At 36.2% G+C, this 17,421-nt stretch overlaps 1 protein-coding gene across 4 annotated transcripts in view; it reads left to right on the top strand.

Moving 5' to 3' along the window:
• Positions 1-17,421, top strand: part of VTI1A (vesicle transport through interaction with t-SNAREs 1A) — a 275,252-nt gene that overhangs the window by 57,540 nt on the left and 200,291 nt on the right. For 2 of the 4 annotated variants that reach the window (XM_052799582.1, XM_052799580.1), the window contains exons 5-6: positions 5,783-5,803; positions 10,658-10,742. In XM_052799582.1, coding sequence (XP_052655542.1) covers positions 5,783-5,803; positions 10,658-10,742 — 106 coding nt within the window. The remainder of the gene's footprint in view (positions 1-5,782; positions 5,804-10,657; positions 10,743-17,421) is intronic. The other 2 variants (XM_052799583.1, XM_052799581.1) reach the window with 1 other exon arrangement.

Below are 17,421 nucleotides of genomic sequence, written 5' to 3' on the forward strand. Positions count from 1 at the left end.
GTATTGTTGTTCTGGACACTACAGCGAGGATTCTGCTAGACTACCGAAAATTATAAAGGCAACATTATATTCAGGAGGCTTTGACCCACCTGTTAATATTTCTTTTGGTGCTGAAACTTGTTTGACAAGCTCTGTCTGAAATCAGAATGTTTCTTTTCTTTTTGAAAATCATGTCAGCTGTAATCAAAGTTGTGCATTTTGAGTTAGAAGTTAGTTGAAAGTTTTCTTAAATATCAGATTTTCTCTTCTGACCATATAGCATTTAAATTATTTTGGTAGTGAGAGTGAAAATTGTTTAAATGTTTACTTGATAAATGCAATATTAAATAAGGAAACAGATCAGAACCATGTTCTGAAATTTTTAGTATCTTCTACCCTCAATATAAGCTCAGTTCCACTAGGGATAGAAAAAAAGAAAGACTTGGAGACTTATCCCAGTACAATGCGTTTTAAAACACAGACCCCTTAAGTCTTAACCTTATATAGTATTTTAAATGTGCTGTGTAAGTTTTAAACTCTGTAATAGATTTTAACACATACGTTAATGCAGTTATACACATGATACAATTTATCTGTAGACATAAGACTGTAGTGTATAGCAGCTCTAATATCTATGTGAAGAGTTAAATTTAAAGGATATTAATCTTCATATTTATATATTATAGCAAGGGGAGATTCCAAAATTTGAATAAAATAAAGAGGGTTTATTATCCCTAAATAATGAATTTATGGAAAAGATGATTTTAGGGAAAAGAGTTTCACAGTCAGCATGTCATGATCATATACTCAGTCCCGTGAAAGTGTTAAGATTCTCATTTTATTTCTTTTAAGGTGCTGCTATTTTTACATTTCGAGAAAAAAATGTGTGAATTCAGACATAAAAGGGCAATTGTGATAAGAAGCTTTACTTATAACAGAATATCTTATGTGTAGGGATGAGATAAAATATTTTATTTTCACTTTTTAAGGAATGGTTAAATAACTGGTTCACATGTGCACTTTTTGCAAGTTACGATCTTTTTTTCTAAACTTGATGGAAGAAACATGGTCTCATCTCAAGGAACCAAATGATACCTTCAACCATTTGTCAACATGAGTTTTTTCTTCCAAATGACCACTTCTTAAATGGAAGAAAATTTTGGCTGGTAAAGGAGTTTTATGTAGTCTTTTAGGTAATCAAAATCCTTTTCTATAACCCAACTTGAAATTATTACCCCTATACCTTTGAAAGTTCTGAATTTCTTTCTTTTCTTCCTTGAAAAATGTTATGAAATATCACCATAAAGGAGTCACCTAACTTCTTTTAAATATGCGAATGCCAGTATTTTTAAGAAATATTATTCATTGTGTTGTTCCAATAATCAATCTCACAATCTCTTTTTCTTATGAAATATCTTTATTTATATTTGTGCTTATACGCATGTAGTTAAAAAAACGACTTGCATGTAGTGCAAAAACTTCAGTCTGATGTTGAAATTATTAGAATGTACAGCTATCCAAATCAAGTGGAAGGTTTGGGTGCTTATCTTATACTGAACATATTATATTGATATATTTAACTCAGTAACCCCAGGTCTAATACACTTTCACTCCTATACATTATTATATCAATAGAAAACTTGGACTAGATGATGAAAGGATGCTGAGGTATAACTTACAGCCATACAAAATATTTGAAGATGTTTCAAATTCTTGCTTTCATTTTGTCTGATGGAAATAAATATAGGTAGATGGATGGACCCTCACCCTAATATTGTAGGACTTCTTAATCAGTTTGGATTAGGTTAAATAAGTTAAACTAAAAAACGGTGGGTTGTTTTCCCCAATTCAATCACCAAACTGTGAAAGGGGAGAGGAGAGTAGGGATTCCTCTTCTGACAGAGGTGGTGTTGAAAAAAGTTGCCGGCTCAGAATTGCTCCTACACCAATCCACAAATATGGGTAAAATCTACCAATAGAAATGCTGAATATCTGGTTAGACTGGGGTGTTACCCAAGGGAAGCAAGAGATAGGAGCTGCACAGTTTAGGTATGGTCTTTGTCATCACGATAAACATTTGCATAATGTTTTTGGTAGAGTGAGAAGACAAAAGGAACTTAATGTATACTGGCTAGTATGACCATATTAAGTATTCAGAAATAAATGGGGTGCTATTGGAAAAATAAACAATTTGGATCTTTTCTTTATTCAACTTCTGGGTTTTTTTAGTTGAGTTTCAAAGGTACAATTACAGCAAACCACAGCCAAGTTATAAGCTGTAATGAATAAGATCATAGTTTTGAGTTTCCAGTTATTCTCCCAAGAAGAAAGACTGAAGTACAAAGAATAGATTGAAGAATTAGCAAATGATGATTTATTTTTCGTCGTCTTCGTTTTTCAAAAATGTTTCCCATAAGTAGCAGTCATCATGTGTAGATGGCAACAACTCAGAATGCAGTTGCCTTATAATGATTAAACCAAGATTTAACTAATTTTACCAGATAAAGCATATAGAAACTTCTTGTGAGAAGTTGTAAGAATGATACAATTCTGCTATTCAAAGTTTCTTTTGAAATAAATGCATCTTTGTTTAATGATCTAGGTAGTAATACAGTGCTCTTAATGCACTTAGAGTTTAATGAAGTCGTTGCTTAGTATATGTTAATTTCTTCTGAATTTGAATTGTGTGAATGTAGTCAGATGAGGCACATACAGAGGCTGAGAATCAGGAGACGTCCCTTCTCGCATCAAAAAAACCCCACCTCACAACCCCAAACCCAATAACCTACTGCGTGCATTGGGTTGTTATTTATTTTCCAGGAGTGGTCTTAAACAGGCTCTGTTGCTTTCAAGTCTTATTTGTCATTCTGGCCACCAACATTTATCAAATCCCTTGAAAGTTTTGAGTTTTTCAGTGCAATGATGGACTACTTAAAGTTGTGGCTTCACTTTAATAATCATAGAACTGTTTTATGTGGCAATTTGTATATTTTTTAGAAAGTACATATTGGGTTAAATCAGAAATCCTTCTCGACCAAAATAATGTCAGGTACAGTATTATGAACTTTCTTGAAATATAATAGTGTTCCTTTCTCTTTCACAACTATGTTCATTAATAAGTTTAAATAAATTCACATTAGGTTAAACTGCGTGTCTGTATAGGCATACATTGTATATGTGATTTGTGGTGAACAAATATTTTGTGGCTACTTAATTTCTGACTACAAAGTTGTGATAATATTAGATTTGGGCTTGCTGTGCATAAAGTGTGTCAAACTTCAGCTACAGACCAGGGGGTGAAGTTGGTCAATTTAATTCCCCAAGATCTAAAGAAGGTCGGTATCATTTCATATAGCCCTGGCAGAGCAGATCATTACCAGACACAAATCTGTTCGTTACATGCCGAGGGTTTATAGCAAAATAAATAGACTGTCATCATAAGTTCAGAAAATTGTGTGTTCGACCCACGATAATGTGTAAAGGGCGTTTAATAGAGTTCAGCATTTATTCGTTATCTATATGCGGACAGAGACGGCGGTAGCGTTATCAGCTTTTTAAAAAAAATTCGGTAGTTTTCTATGTCACGTGACGTGCCTCACAGACACACACACACGCGCGCGCGCGCACAGCCCCCCCCCATCTCGCTCCCTCACTCTCTGCGGCGCAGTTTTGATTTTAGTCACAGCAGAAGGCTTAGCCACAAGAGATTCCACTGGTTCAAACCAGCGTAAACCAGATTTTTTTTTTTTTAGCCTACAAAGGAACAGATTACCTCTTGTATCGAATTCTGTATTGCAAAAAAAAAAAAAAAAAAAAAATCTTTGTTTCAAAAATACGCTGATTATCATAACTTAAAATGGTGGCTGCACACGGCTTAATGCTGTTTACAGTTGAGCGGTGAGCATAATAAAAATAATGTTTCAAAATAGAAAAGTAAAGGTAACACATTTTCATCAAGAGCATTGTTAAATGGGGGAAAAATACATCTTTTGTTAATTTGAATGAATATCTTTCAGCCAATGTTAAAAAAAAAAAAAAAAAAAAGCCCTCTGCCATTACTTAGCTTAGCTGCAAATCCCATGCAGAGCTTAAATTCAGCCATGCAGCACAAACAAGATAGAACATTTTTGTTTGGGACCTATTGAAAAAACAAATGTGCAGCATTTTAAAACTCTCATTGATTATAGCAGGGTGGCATGCCCAAACGGGCTCTATTGCGGGAGAGTAGGTTTAAACTTTGGCCCTTTAAGTATCATAGTCAACTGAAGAATGGTGGCCTCCGAAAGAAAAGATAGCTATGTGATCAACTCCCAGATCGTCTCTTTCTAAAGAGCCTTAATGTTTGCCTTTTTGGGGAAAAAAGGGGGGGAAGATCTGGAGAAAGAGACCAATTTATGATAGGCCAAGCACTTGAATTTAAGCGCCAGTTTGGCGGACAATGCAGTTTTCTTTATACCAAATTCTAGCAAAGTTCCTTTAGCTACGTACTGAAGAGCCATTTCAGTTTAAGTCCGTGTGGTAGTAGCCCTCCTAATTACATCTCGTTAGAGCCTCGTTGTCCATTTTGGTAACGGGGTGAGGTGTACGTTCAGTTTTAGACTAGCCATATGAAACAATAGAGAATAATGGAGGTTCTTTTATTTCCTTCATGCTGGCGAGACTTTATTAGTAGTAAACATTCTCAGCTTACATACGTGTTGAAAATTAGTGTTATGAAACTGTAGGTGAAGTATCAGCATAAACTGAGATAATGATGTAGCTGTTGTAATTTCGAATTCAACTGGAATCGGTGAGAGAACTGTAATTTTTTATAAAGAGCCACTCTTATGCAGACATTTGTTGTGAGTAATTATACGTTTTGTTCCAGTACAAATAATTTATCTGTCTCTCTAAGGGGAGAGCATATTACAACATAGTTTGGTAATCAGACTGGGGTTTTATTTAGTTTTATAGTAAACCTGCCAGAGCAATATTATTAATAGTGTTCAGTTGTGTTGATTTACAAGCATAAATTGATAAATATAAATGTATATACTATGTAAGTATACACATACACACTATGTGTGTATATATACACACACTGTGTAGTGGTCTAGGTTTGAGAACCTGGAATGGGTCTTTTCTGAGGGAAATATGTTTCATGTTGTTCCCTATTCCTTTGTCTATTTTTAAATGTGCTATGCAATAAATCATAATTCTGAGCCATTTAACTAAGCTGCTTCATTTTTTTTTTTAACTGGAAAAAACCCTCTATATGAGTTTCAATAATAAAATTAGATAATATAGTTACAGTAGAACTCAGGTATATAAAAATGAAATACTGGTTACATGCTATAAAGATGCAGTCATCTATTAATAAGTTAGATCTGCTAGTAAAATAAGAAATCAGTTGTCACAACTAAAATATACAGAAAACATTCTGAAAACTTGTATATACAAAACCACTTCAGCTGTACAATCTTCGAAGAGAGGAATAGTAAACTTGTTTTTTTCTTTATAATATAGACTTCTATGAAGTCATTCCCCTTTATTTCATGATGGTGTCTTAGATGTGGTTTAAAAGAGAATTTCACACTATTCTCTTTGTTTAATGTGACAGTGTGAGAAAGTGATCTTTATTCGTTCAAAAAACTCTGCATGTAGTCTATGTTTAGGTTCTTTTAATGTGTTTGTCTGTGATTTTTAAATGCTAAACATGTAAACAGATAAATTGTCAATGTTAATTCTGTATCCTGTCACACAACTGATCTTTCTTTCCTGCCATTTCTTTCCTTTTTATCTTTTTTGTGCGTTCATGTTGCAGTTGATAAAATTACGTGAAGAGGTGAGTACTTTCTTGCTTTTTGTTGTCTAGCTTTCCCTTTAAAGCTGAGTTTCTAAATCTGAAGTAGATCTTTTTGTTCATTGTTGCAGGGAAATCTACACAAAGCAAAAATATTGATTACATTCCTTTAAAATATTCACTGTTGTGCCTCTTTTTCCCTAATAATTGTATACTTACATAGGAATCTCTAGATCAAACCTTAGAAATTAACATTCTTTGATAGTGGAAATTTTTTTAAAGGCACTAGAAAAAGAAGGGAAAAACCCCCCACCCTATTATTTGATCTCTGCTAGAATACCATGATCAAATCAGGTACAGTAATAATCATGTTTGCATCACAAAATCTTTGATAGGGTAAATACATTTATACAGTGGTATTGAAAGTGAAAGCATTGCTTTGGTAAAAACCTGTGCTGAAACACTGTAAAAATTACACAGTATTTCACAGTGTTTTGAGTTTGCTGTGAGGCATTCAAGTAGCTTATGTATTATATTGGATATTGTATACCCACTGAAAATACAGTACAGGTAGACCTATGCACACATATCAATATTTATTATTTATTTGTGAGTGCTGTAGATCTGTAGGTGTAACACTAGAGATCAGTATTCCAGAACACCTTTCTTCCAGTTATAAAATGACTCATAAATATTTAGAGAGAGAAGCCTGTTTTAATGGTCAGTTCCTCAAATGTTTCAGTATATTTTCTGAAATTAATGTCTTCTGTTACTTACTGCTGTAGCAAAGCAGGTATCTGAACTGCCTTTTTTTATTATTTCCCAATAGCTGCCAAAAAGAAGGTCTCAGTAAAGTCAAGATTACTTACAGGTCAGATTTCTGAAGGGTTTCGTACAGAGAGTTTGAACCAGTGAAGTATTTGAATAAATATATTTAGAAGCATGAGTATTTTAACATCACATATTTGTCTGGTATCTTCTTTTTGAAACATGTGTGCCCAGACATATCGGTAATGAATACTGAGCTCTGCAGGAAAGGATTTGTAAGTTTTAGAAATGGTGATGACAAAGAATTGTAAAGTAACCAGCTTAAGGACAATTACAGAGAATTCTTAAAAACAGTAAGATATTTGTGATAAAAAGATTCTTTCACTAGTTCCCTGAATGCTTTATTCCTCTGTCTTCTTGTGGAATTGATATTAATATGTTAAAGCTACAGAATAAAACAGTTAACAAAAAAAATTAAACAAAATAAACATGTAACCACATGAAAGCCCTCCCACCACTGCTGAGCTCCCCTCCCCAATAGTCCCAGTATTTAAACAGATTACAATATTATTGCGAGGGTTTGTATAGCCTGATTTCTGAGATTTTTCGGAAGAACAAGGTTCGTTTGCTCATCCCTTTAACAACACCTGCACGTCTGCTCCTGTGCTTTTGTAAAAGAATGTTGTAGGATCATTTTTGCTTGCAAACATAGATTATAGTTTTATAAACACAAAGATTCCTAATTTGTAAATTTACTCTGAAGATTTAATCAGCTATAAAGAACAAAGCTGTTACTTAACTGCTCCTCTTTTTGAAATAGCTGTGAAGGCAAATAAGAAAATTCAGGATGTTATTGCAAAGGGCTGCAACTTGGGAGCTCAGTCATACCTTTTGGAGCTTATAAATCCTCCTTGTTAGCCACCTAAAAAATGTTGACATTGCTTCTGGTAGTTTTCTTTTTTGCTTTTCCTTGCTAGCCTCATAAGTTACTTTTTCCTCTCTGCATATTGTGAGAGCAGCAGCAAATAGAACTAAATAGAGGAATTTATTATTTTGTCTAGATCAAAATTATACAGGTAGAGAGAGAAATAATTTAAAAAAACAATTGTTAGCATTCTGTTCTCTGCACTTAGGTACCCACTATGTGTTGGGTAGGTTGTGATTGCAATGATGTTTTTATACCCAATGCAAAATGCACATTAAAGTTTAAATGAGGGCTAGTACAGTGACTCAGGCATAATTCTTAACTCGTCACATAGTGAAACATCAAGGCATCCCCAATTATAGTTCTCCTAAGGAGGTATGAACTGATCTTAAAAGAAATTGTGGTTTGCCATACTGTTTGTTAATAAAACCTGTGCTTCCTCTCATTACAGGGCTCTATTCTAGCACACTTGCCGTACACAGGCTTCCATGGAGGCTGTGTCGCTCTGTCTTTTGAGCTCCTGAGATCTCAGTTTGAATCCAGCCCACGTGGAATGACTAAATCTCTAGTGATAGCGTGCCACTTTGCAAAACTTCCTTATATAACTCCAGATAGAAGCTGTTTCTGAAGCTGCAAGGCGCACTGAATCACCTCGCTACCCACCTCACAGAGCGCAGGGGATACTGCAGGAGAAGGAGTTTGGGGAGGGGTGGGAAGCGGTTGAAAGCATCAGCTGCTACTGTAGGGCATTGATTTCATGACCGAAGGACAGGGTGCCTCCAAACCCAAACGATGTAAATAACACCACCCTTTATAATAAAAACTAGGTTTCATTGTAGAATGGCTTGGGTGGAAAGGTTCTGAAATCAAGTAAGAAACAGCTCTGAGTTAGTGTTAGCACCGAGTTCGTGGGGCTTTAGTATTCTAACTGCTCGCGGTAAGACTGAACTGAACTGTCGGCTTGTAATTTACTTTTTAGATTAAGTGTGGCTTATATAGTATATAAAAATATACAGTTAAATGCTACTTGTTGGGTCGCTCTTCCACATTGTAATGCGAAATCTGATTATTTCCTCCCCCCTCCCTTAACATAGCAGGATAGTCTTTTCATTTCCAGTATACCACTACAGCACTATACATCTGATCTGTAATTATAATGTTCTACTCCTTGTGCTCACTCCCAGCCTATGTTTGGTTTTGTGGGTTTTTTTTAAAGTGTTTCCTCTCTTAACTTTTAGGATTCTTACCTTCTAAACTCCTTCTTTATATCCCGCCCACCCCCCACCCCCTTTCTCTTCTTCTTCTCTTCCTTGAGAGACATCTATGTAATAGTGTTAAGTTTCTGATGTTTTTTACAAAGTTTGAAATATTTAACACTAGTTGTTCTTTAATATCATTGGGAGGGGCAGTATTTGGAGAAAGGCACTGCCTTTTTCTTTTTTTTTTTTTTTTTTTCTTCTAATGGCAATGGAGAGGAACCAGCAGATGTTATGAAAAGGTGCCTTTTAAAAAAAATTAAGCAAAATTAACACTAATTATCTAGATTGACCGTGAGTACTAAGAACATGCACCACTCTAGTTGTTGTCATGATTTCAATTACAGCATTGTAACTTATGGTTTTAAATTTTATTAAGTGCTTGTGCTTATTTTTTTTTTCTTGGTGGCCTGCCCCCCATGAATGCAAAAGGCTTTTTTGCAATTTACTCTTAACCTATCCAGTGTGTATTAGACAACTCTATTAATTATTATAGACTGTTATTGCAGCTTTCCTGACCTTCACATTGGGTCCTATCTGTGCTGATCTAAATGCATTGTTTTAATGATTTCCAAAAAAAGAAAAAGAGAGGAAAAAAAAAAGAAAAAAATTCAAGGCAAGCTTTGATGTGGCTTTAGCTGCCTCGATCGTCTGGCCGCATCTCAGAGATGTGTCACCTATGCCGGGAGGGAATAGGGAAATCACGTTTTGAATGGTAATGATAACATACTAATCACTTCCTTTCTTTGAAGATAGAAGCGAGATATTCTGTCAGCATCCCTGGCTGCTAGAGCTTGGAGGCACTGGTCTAGGTGTATTAGCTTAAGTGTGCATGTCAATACAGCTTGCATCTCCCAAGATCCATAGGGGCTCATTAGAGCAAGGTAGATCGTTTTGGTAGACAGCCACTCAGATAATATGTATGGCACCTCCTTTTTTTATTATTATTAGAAAGCATTTCTTCAATTTTAAAATGACATCTGTCAACAAGGCAAAGTTGTAGGAAATATTTTTTGACAAATATCCAAAATGTTGTTTTTGGACAAAAGGGTGCTCAGAAAGCTGTGTGTGATTACTTTACTGGGGGGGGGTGTGTGTGAAACTTATATTTTTTGATGGCTTGATTAGTCTAGGATCAAATTTCCAAAGGAAATGAGCTTACATGTTGAAATGTTGGCCTTTTGGATGGAGAATAAACTAATGAAAATAATATTTTCACTTTTTCACTGTTGCAGACTGCCCAAGTGAAAATGTATTGGAAGACACATTTTTACTAGAGTTTATTGTTATCTCATAAATGGGCAAATGACTTCTGGGAAAAATATCTTACAGCTACATGTGTGTATATTATTTATATATTCATATATATATTTAGGCATAAGAGATGTAAATCAAGAAACCAGTGTTTTGTTTCTGCATCTTTTTACATCAAACAGTCTGAAGAATATTCATGCTGTTCAGTATTCTGTATGAATAGCTCGTTGTTTTTATCACCTCACTTGAGTAGTACACATAAAGGAAATATATCCTCTGCTGAAAATTAAGTTCATGTTAAAAACTACCACTTGCATTTAAAGTGATGGTTTCATCAAACTGTAGTTGAATAGAAATCATGGGTGCTCGCATACATGTGTCACAGGGGAGTCTATTTTGGAAATGCTCTTCAGACAGGTTTCCTGTATAATAGTCGCATTCTGTTTTGTGAGTTCATGTAATAAGAGTGAAGCACATATTCCATGTATCAAAACAAAAATGATTGGTACACATAATTATGATTCATCATAGAACCTGCCCCTTCCAGTGGTCCTTGTAACAGGCTCTTCCATAAAATATATGTGGATATTTTTATGTTTTGGAATATGAAAGCACAATTAAAAAGGGGGGGAGAACATTGTAGACTGCTGCCTGATTATATTTTTTTTCTCTCTCTCCCCTTTTCTTTTTCAGAGGGCACATCTGCTCGATAACACAGAGAGGCTGGAAAGGTCATCTCGGAGACTAGAGGCTGGATACCAAATAGCAGTGGAAACCGGTAAGAATTCTGAGAGTGAGCAAATTGTCTTGCTTATGCACAGCAGTCTTCACAACACATGACATTTCAGGGAAACTTCAAAGGCGAAACAGAGACAGCAGCCCGAGATGTGGTTTACATATTGGGGAGACAATTGGGAGCTTATTTGCGCTTATCTTTTTTCAAGTTAAAAGGCATGACATCTACTGAAAACAGTTCCTGAGGTTTAAAAGTATACATCTGAAAAGAGATGGAATACTTTGTCTAAATTCTACATTTGTCTTAATATGCAGTTACATGTTGTCAGTTTACCCACCCGCAATGATTGCTAGCACACACTGCAGACTCCAGTTGTTTTTGTCTTTTACTTTTATTCATATATGTAAAAAATATCATTTTAATAAATTTATAAGTTATTAACTACAGATGATATATAACAAGGTTATCAGCTCAATTTTCTTGCAATCAGTTCAGTGACTGATTGTGCAGCTGTTTCTGTGCAATGAAAGAAATAAACAAACCATACCCCGAAATACACAGATGGAATAAAATTAAGGGAGAAGGCTAAATTGAGGCTCAATTGTTGAATGTGTTGTTTTATTGACTACAACTTTTCAGCTGGTATTTTCAAAATGTTTTTACTAAGTTTTAGCTATTTATAGTGGATTTTTTTAAAACCAGCAGTAGTTAAGCCTCCAAAGTCTAATCCCCTTAAATAAAGCTTGCGCAAAGTTACAAAAAGTTTCAGAAAATGTATGTTTGAGCAGCGAAGTAATTTTCTGGCAGAGAGTCCCAATTAATTGATATATTCCAATATCTTTTTAGAATTCAAGCTTTATTTAAGAGGTAAATTAAGTTGAACCCTTGTAGAGTTAAATACGGCTATGTTAAATGAATGGTATTACTAAAGTGCCTGCATTTTAATTATTCTGGGCTTAGTGCTATGCACAGTAATGAAATGGATGTATGGAACATACAGTGTAGATTTTGGAGGGGACAAGGAGAATTAATTCTCTTATGCCAGAGGATGACACATTAGTAGAGATGGACATCTGATAGCAATTAAGTTTGCTTTCCTGCAGATTTTCAGGTCTGTTCTATCAATGGTCATAACTTTTTTTTTTTTTTTAGAAGAACTATTTTAAACTGGTCAAAAATGGTTCCTGATCTGCTTTAGTTGAGCCTGGATCTTTCACAAAGAACAGTATATAAAAATTCAGACTGATCCTTTTGGGGAACAGATATCTTATATCCTTTTTTACTCCATGTGGAATTTGTTTTATAGAGATGATGATCATGTTAACTTCCACTGCATATCTCCATGGTGATCTCTGAGAAATATGGTTGGAGTGCAAATGTATATTTATACGGAAAGGGTGTCTTTCGGTGTCAAAACCAGGTGAAACTGCATTGAATTCCATAGAGTCACACTAATTCACCCCATCTTTGTGTCCATCTTTACTTTTCATCTTGAGCAGTGATACATATATATATATTTCTTGTTCCCTAAACTCTGTGAAGACTAGTAGTGTGGCGATATTATATGATGTTTTAATATTAAATAATTTGGAGATTATGAATTTGGAAATATTAACTTCATTGTAGTGTAGATTTTTGCAGAAGATTTTTATGGAAATGGATTAATTATAGTTAGTTCCTGGCATAGATCATGATGATTCTAGGTATGAGTGAATTTAGATTAATTCAGTGCAATGAAAGAACTTACTTTTGGAGTTATTGTATGATCATTCTGTGTTAAGGTCTCATAATAAAATAAAATATTCCATTTTGGAGTTTCAATTCATCATTGAGTTGACTCCTCAGACCCTGTCTTACCTTGATTATTACTTTTGTTGCATAAAGATCTTCTCTACACAGCACTGGTGAGGCCACATCTGGAGTGCTGTTTCCAGGTCTGGGCTCCCTGGTACAAGAAAGACATTGACTTACTGGAGTGAGTCTAGCAAAGGGCCATGAAGAGAATTAAGGGACTGGAGCATCTTTCCTGTGAGGAGAGGTTGAGAATGCTGACACTGTTCAACCTGGAGAAGAGAAGGCTCAGGGGGAGTTTATCAATGTGTATAAAGAGCCGATGGGATGGGATGAAGAAGAGGGAGCCAGACTTTTCTCAGTAATGCCCAGTGACAGGACAAGAGGCAATGGGCACAAATTAAAACCTGGGACATTCCATCACAACACAATAAAAGAATTTTTTACTGTGGGAATGGTCAAACACTGAAATAGGTAGCCCAAAGCCATTGTGGAGTCTGTGTCTGTGAAGATTTTCGAAATCCGGGTGGGCATGGTACTGGCTCTAGGTGATCCTGCTTGAGCAGGGCGTTGGACTAGACGATCTCAAGAGGTCCCTTCCCACCTCAGCCACTCTGTGATTCTGTGAGGAGGAGGAGGTGGAGGTGACAACTCTTAAGTATCTATTCTACTTTATTTATGTGGTGTCTTTTCACAATTATGGATATGTATGTTGCTTATTGTAACAATGCTGGATGATTTTCACCTCTGAAATAAGTCACATTTGGGTCTTTCTTATTACCTTAATCAGTAAAAATACATATACTATTTTAACCTGCCCCTGTGATCATCTAAGGATTAATCTGACATCACATAACTAATTTAATGCAATTTCACATTACCATTCCTGAAACTTACCATGATAAATTGGAAGCTTTTTTCCTGTTTGCATCTCTAAATTGATAAGGCCTTTCATCTTATGTCCAGTTGTTCATACAAGCTGAGATCTGTTGGAAGGTCTGACTTCCTTCTTTGAGCAGTGCCATTGATTCATGGGTTTCGGTGGTGTCTGAACAGGATTCCACTTATGTCACCATCTCTAAGACACAATCCAACACTGACTGTCAGACTTTCATAGTTGGCTATCATTTGTTGATACTGAGGATGCTTAAATCTATGCAGAAACCTCCTGAAGGACTAAGCAAAGCCTTTAGTATCTGGTAACCAGTTCTGTAGTACTCAAGGCCTACTGTAAAGAGAAGAACGTTATTCTAAGTATTTGTAGGGTTATTTTGCAAATGTAAGAGGCATTTGAGTAGATGATTTGATAGACCAGTAAGTTCATCAGAGCATTTGCGTTTTAATTGCCTGAGTTGTATGGCACAAACACACATGAGGGAAATCTCTCAGGACATACAGGTAAACCACCAGCTCTTTGAATCTTGAAGGTCTCCATTGTTTGTGCCAAGCAGGGGAAGTTTTAATAATGGCTGATAACACTGCAAAGTGCACTCATCTGCTTTTTTTAAATCAAAATATTGTTTTAAAAAATATTTCTTGTGGTTATTTTTCTGGTTTTATGTTATCATCTGCTTTGCTGGTAGGGAACAGACAAGGAAGTTTACGGCCGTGTTAGTAGGCATTTCCAACACTACTCATTATTTACGACACTGGAGCTCAGTATTCTTAATTTCAGATCATTTAGTCTGACCATATACCCTCAGAATATGAGAAGGATTTTAAAAATGCATGAAAATTGCTGGTTTCAGTTGAAAGGAGACTCCGTTGAATTAATCCTGATTAATCACAAAATTATTCCCGTTTTGGAGGGGGAGATTTCCTAATTCCATTCCCCATGCTTGGATTTCCACAGCACCAAACTGAATTCTAGAACTTCCTTATTTTGCCTGCAGAATATAGTGTAGTAAGATATCCCCTTCTTCGTCGAGTCTTAGATATCTTTGCTCAGACAGGAGTATTTTGAATGAGGAATAGTTCAAAATGCTTCATTTATCTTCAGAGATAAAATTGTCATGCGAATGTAAAACAATGTAAAACACGGTCAAGGAGAAGGAGGAAAAACCTTGTTGTAGAGGACCATTGTAATCTGCAGTTGAATTGCTTTCGGTAAGTTCTTCTCAACTGCCAGATACTTTCTAAGGAAAAAAAATTCCTGGTGTTTACATAATATAGACTTCACCTTGTTTCATGACAATGTAAGAGAGAGATTCAACCATTGAATGCTGTCCAGGCTTTCATGGCAAAACTACATTGCAGGTATTTATTTTTTTTCCTTCATGAACCTTGGATTTTTCTATAGCTTTCAGTACATGTAATTTGAGAACAAGTGTTGAGCTTGCTTCTATGAGTGATCATTATTTAGATATTATGCTGTGGCTCTGAATCGCTCTGAAATATCTGTGCTCCTAGAAGAGTTTGTAGTTTGTGGGTAATAGGTGTATTCTTTGCACTGAATCTTAAAATTTTGTTTCCACTTCTGTTTTTATATCCCTTTTGTAATATGTAAACATGGTGTTGTAAAGAAAAGAAATCAAAAGAAGAAAAACTCTTTTGTTCCATTTACAGAAAATCCTTCTGAATCTTGACTTTAGGTTGCTTGAAATGTTTTTTCCAATCCTCCTTACTCTTTGGGAATCCCAGGAATATGTAATTCTTGAACAGCTAAAGGAGAAATATCTCTGAGCAAGAGACACTACAGCTTATATCCCACCCTTGTATGACATGAATAGTTCTCGGTACTAAGGAATCCAAGCAAATTTCAGTGGCTTTCACCTGTTGTAATGAACTACAGTCAAACCTCCCTTTCTGGACTGAGCCATAAATATGTAATGTAATGTAGTGGTAGCCTAGCTGACAGGCAGATGGTCAGACCTGCCTCAAAGCATTGGCAGCCTTCTAGGTGGAAAGCAAATGAGAATCTCATTAGACAGAGGTGTTTACTTCTTTAGAAAATAATACTAGGTATTGTCTTATCTGGATGCAGAATTGAGTGAAAGTACAGTGAATGGATCAGTGAAAGTGTGCTAAGTAATGTTTATAGAGGGCTCCTGAAGGCAGGAGTCTTCAAGTTCAATGACTTTAGCATGAATAGGGAACTATTTTAAAACAACTCCAGTAGGTAACTTGCCAGATGTGAGTAATGGAATTTGAGGTACCAGCCCATTGTCCACAGCAGCATGCCACAGGTTTGGATTCCTGACTCCTTTACTGATGGAACAACCTGAGCCCCAAGCACCTGCCCTGAAGGACCTTCTCCCTCCATATTTCATGGGGTGGTTGTGCTGTTCAGGTGTCATAAATGAGATGCACGCCAGAGCTGACATAAAATATGTGAAACCATAAAGATTTAAGTAAGTATATCCACTAAACTGATTCCATCCCATTACGGTCGCAAGAGCCAGAGGTTGGCTTTTCAGGTAGACAATATAGTAAGCATTGCTATGATCAAACTAAAAAGTGTTTGCTCAGCTTAGAAAAAATTTAAGTGGCTTTAACATCCAACATTAATTTAACAAAATAGCAAACCCTAATGTCCAGACATGTAGGGCTACGTTAGACTAGTGGAAAGGGTGTTGCTTCTTCTGTGTTGTAATCTTGTATACTTCGTAATTTGCTTGCATTAGTTAATATCACTTGGACTTTCACACCCCTGGTCTGTCTTCAGGTGCATGCAGATTCCAATTACATCTGAGCTCCAAATAACTGAGAGTATGGAAATGGAAACCAAGTTTTGAAAATCAGAACCTTGCTTCTAGTGCCCCTTGCTTTAAATAAAAAAAAAAGTCTATTCCTGTCCCAGATATTTACACTTAATATCCACCTGTTTCATCTCTAATGAATTATTCATACATGTATATGTGAATACTGTATGTAAAACCTTTCATTAGAGAAAGAGGGCTTCTGAGTTCTGGAGCATATACCAATATCTCCTCCTCAGGTGTTTCTTTGATATGCCAGAACATCTTTCTACTGAAATCTTAATCCAAAGTTTCTACAGTGAAATGAGTTTTTATGCAGTTTCCAGTCACCATCAGAGAGAGCTTTTTCATGATCCCTGTTTCTTCTGCTAGCAACTGTATTTCATGTTTCATATATAATTTTTTTCTTTGCTGGCTGATTTCTATTAAAATCTGTTTATTGTTTCAGAAATTCATTTTGAAGTGGCATATTGCATTCCTACATCTCTAAGCCCTCTGCCCTTCTTCATAGTCCGGGCTTTAAAGCGGGGAGGAGGAAGAAATAGGGAGAGATTTTTGTTTCTGAGGATGTCAGGCCTCAGGAGTATCCCAGCTGCACGGTCATGGCGGGGGAAACATGTTCAGGTAGTGCTGCTGCCGCCCTGTAACAGACAGTCAGAAGCAGCACTGAGAGGGCGCGGAGACACCAAACTACTCGGTTTCCATTTCTTAGTGTTTTACAGTGCAGTTGTTGATACCGGCAAAGTGCTTTTTACACCTTCAGTCTGAATATTGCTTGCTGGTTTGTCGCTTGCCCCGTCACCGAGCTGCTCCCGCCGGCCTCCTGTGTGCCACCTCCTCCTTCCTGGCCCTCCCGTCCTCCTTCCCTGCCCCTCACCAGCCTTCCCAGCTCTGACCTTCCCAATTCTAGCTCCAGATTTCTCTTTACTACTTTGTTTCTATCCAGATACTCCTGCACGTATTTATTCAAGTTCTGGCACCATCCCCATTTTCCTTAGCTCTGTGTTTCCTCTTAGAGATTTGATTGAACAGCCATATGGGCCTTGCGTGTTTGTGGTCGTGAAAAGTTTACCCTGAAACCCACCTAACCTTGTCTGGTACCATTCAAAGTCTGTTCCCTCTGCTCAGTGGCCCTCTGCATTTGTGTGTGGTGTCTGAAATGCAGGATATGGATTTTTTCAGTATATTCCTATATTTACAAATATATTGCATAAAGTGCTTACCATAAGGTA

This window comes from Harpia harpyja, chromosome 10, assembly GCF_026419915.1.
Source record: "Harpia harpyja isolate bHarHar1 chromosome 10, bHarHar1 primary haplotype, whole genome shotgun sequence".
Classification (NCBI taxonomy): domain Eukaryota; kingdom Metazoa; phylum Chordata; class Aves; order Accipitriformes; family Accipitridae; genus Harpia; species Harpia harpyja.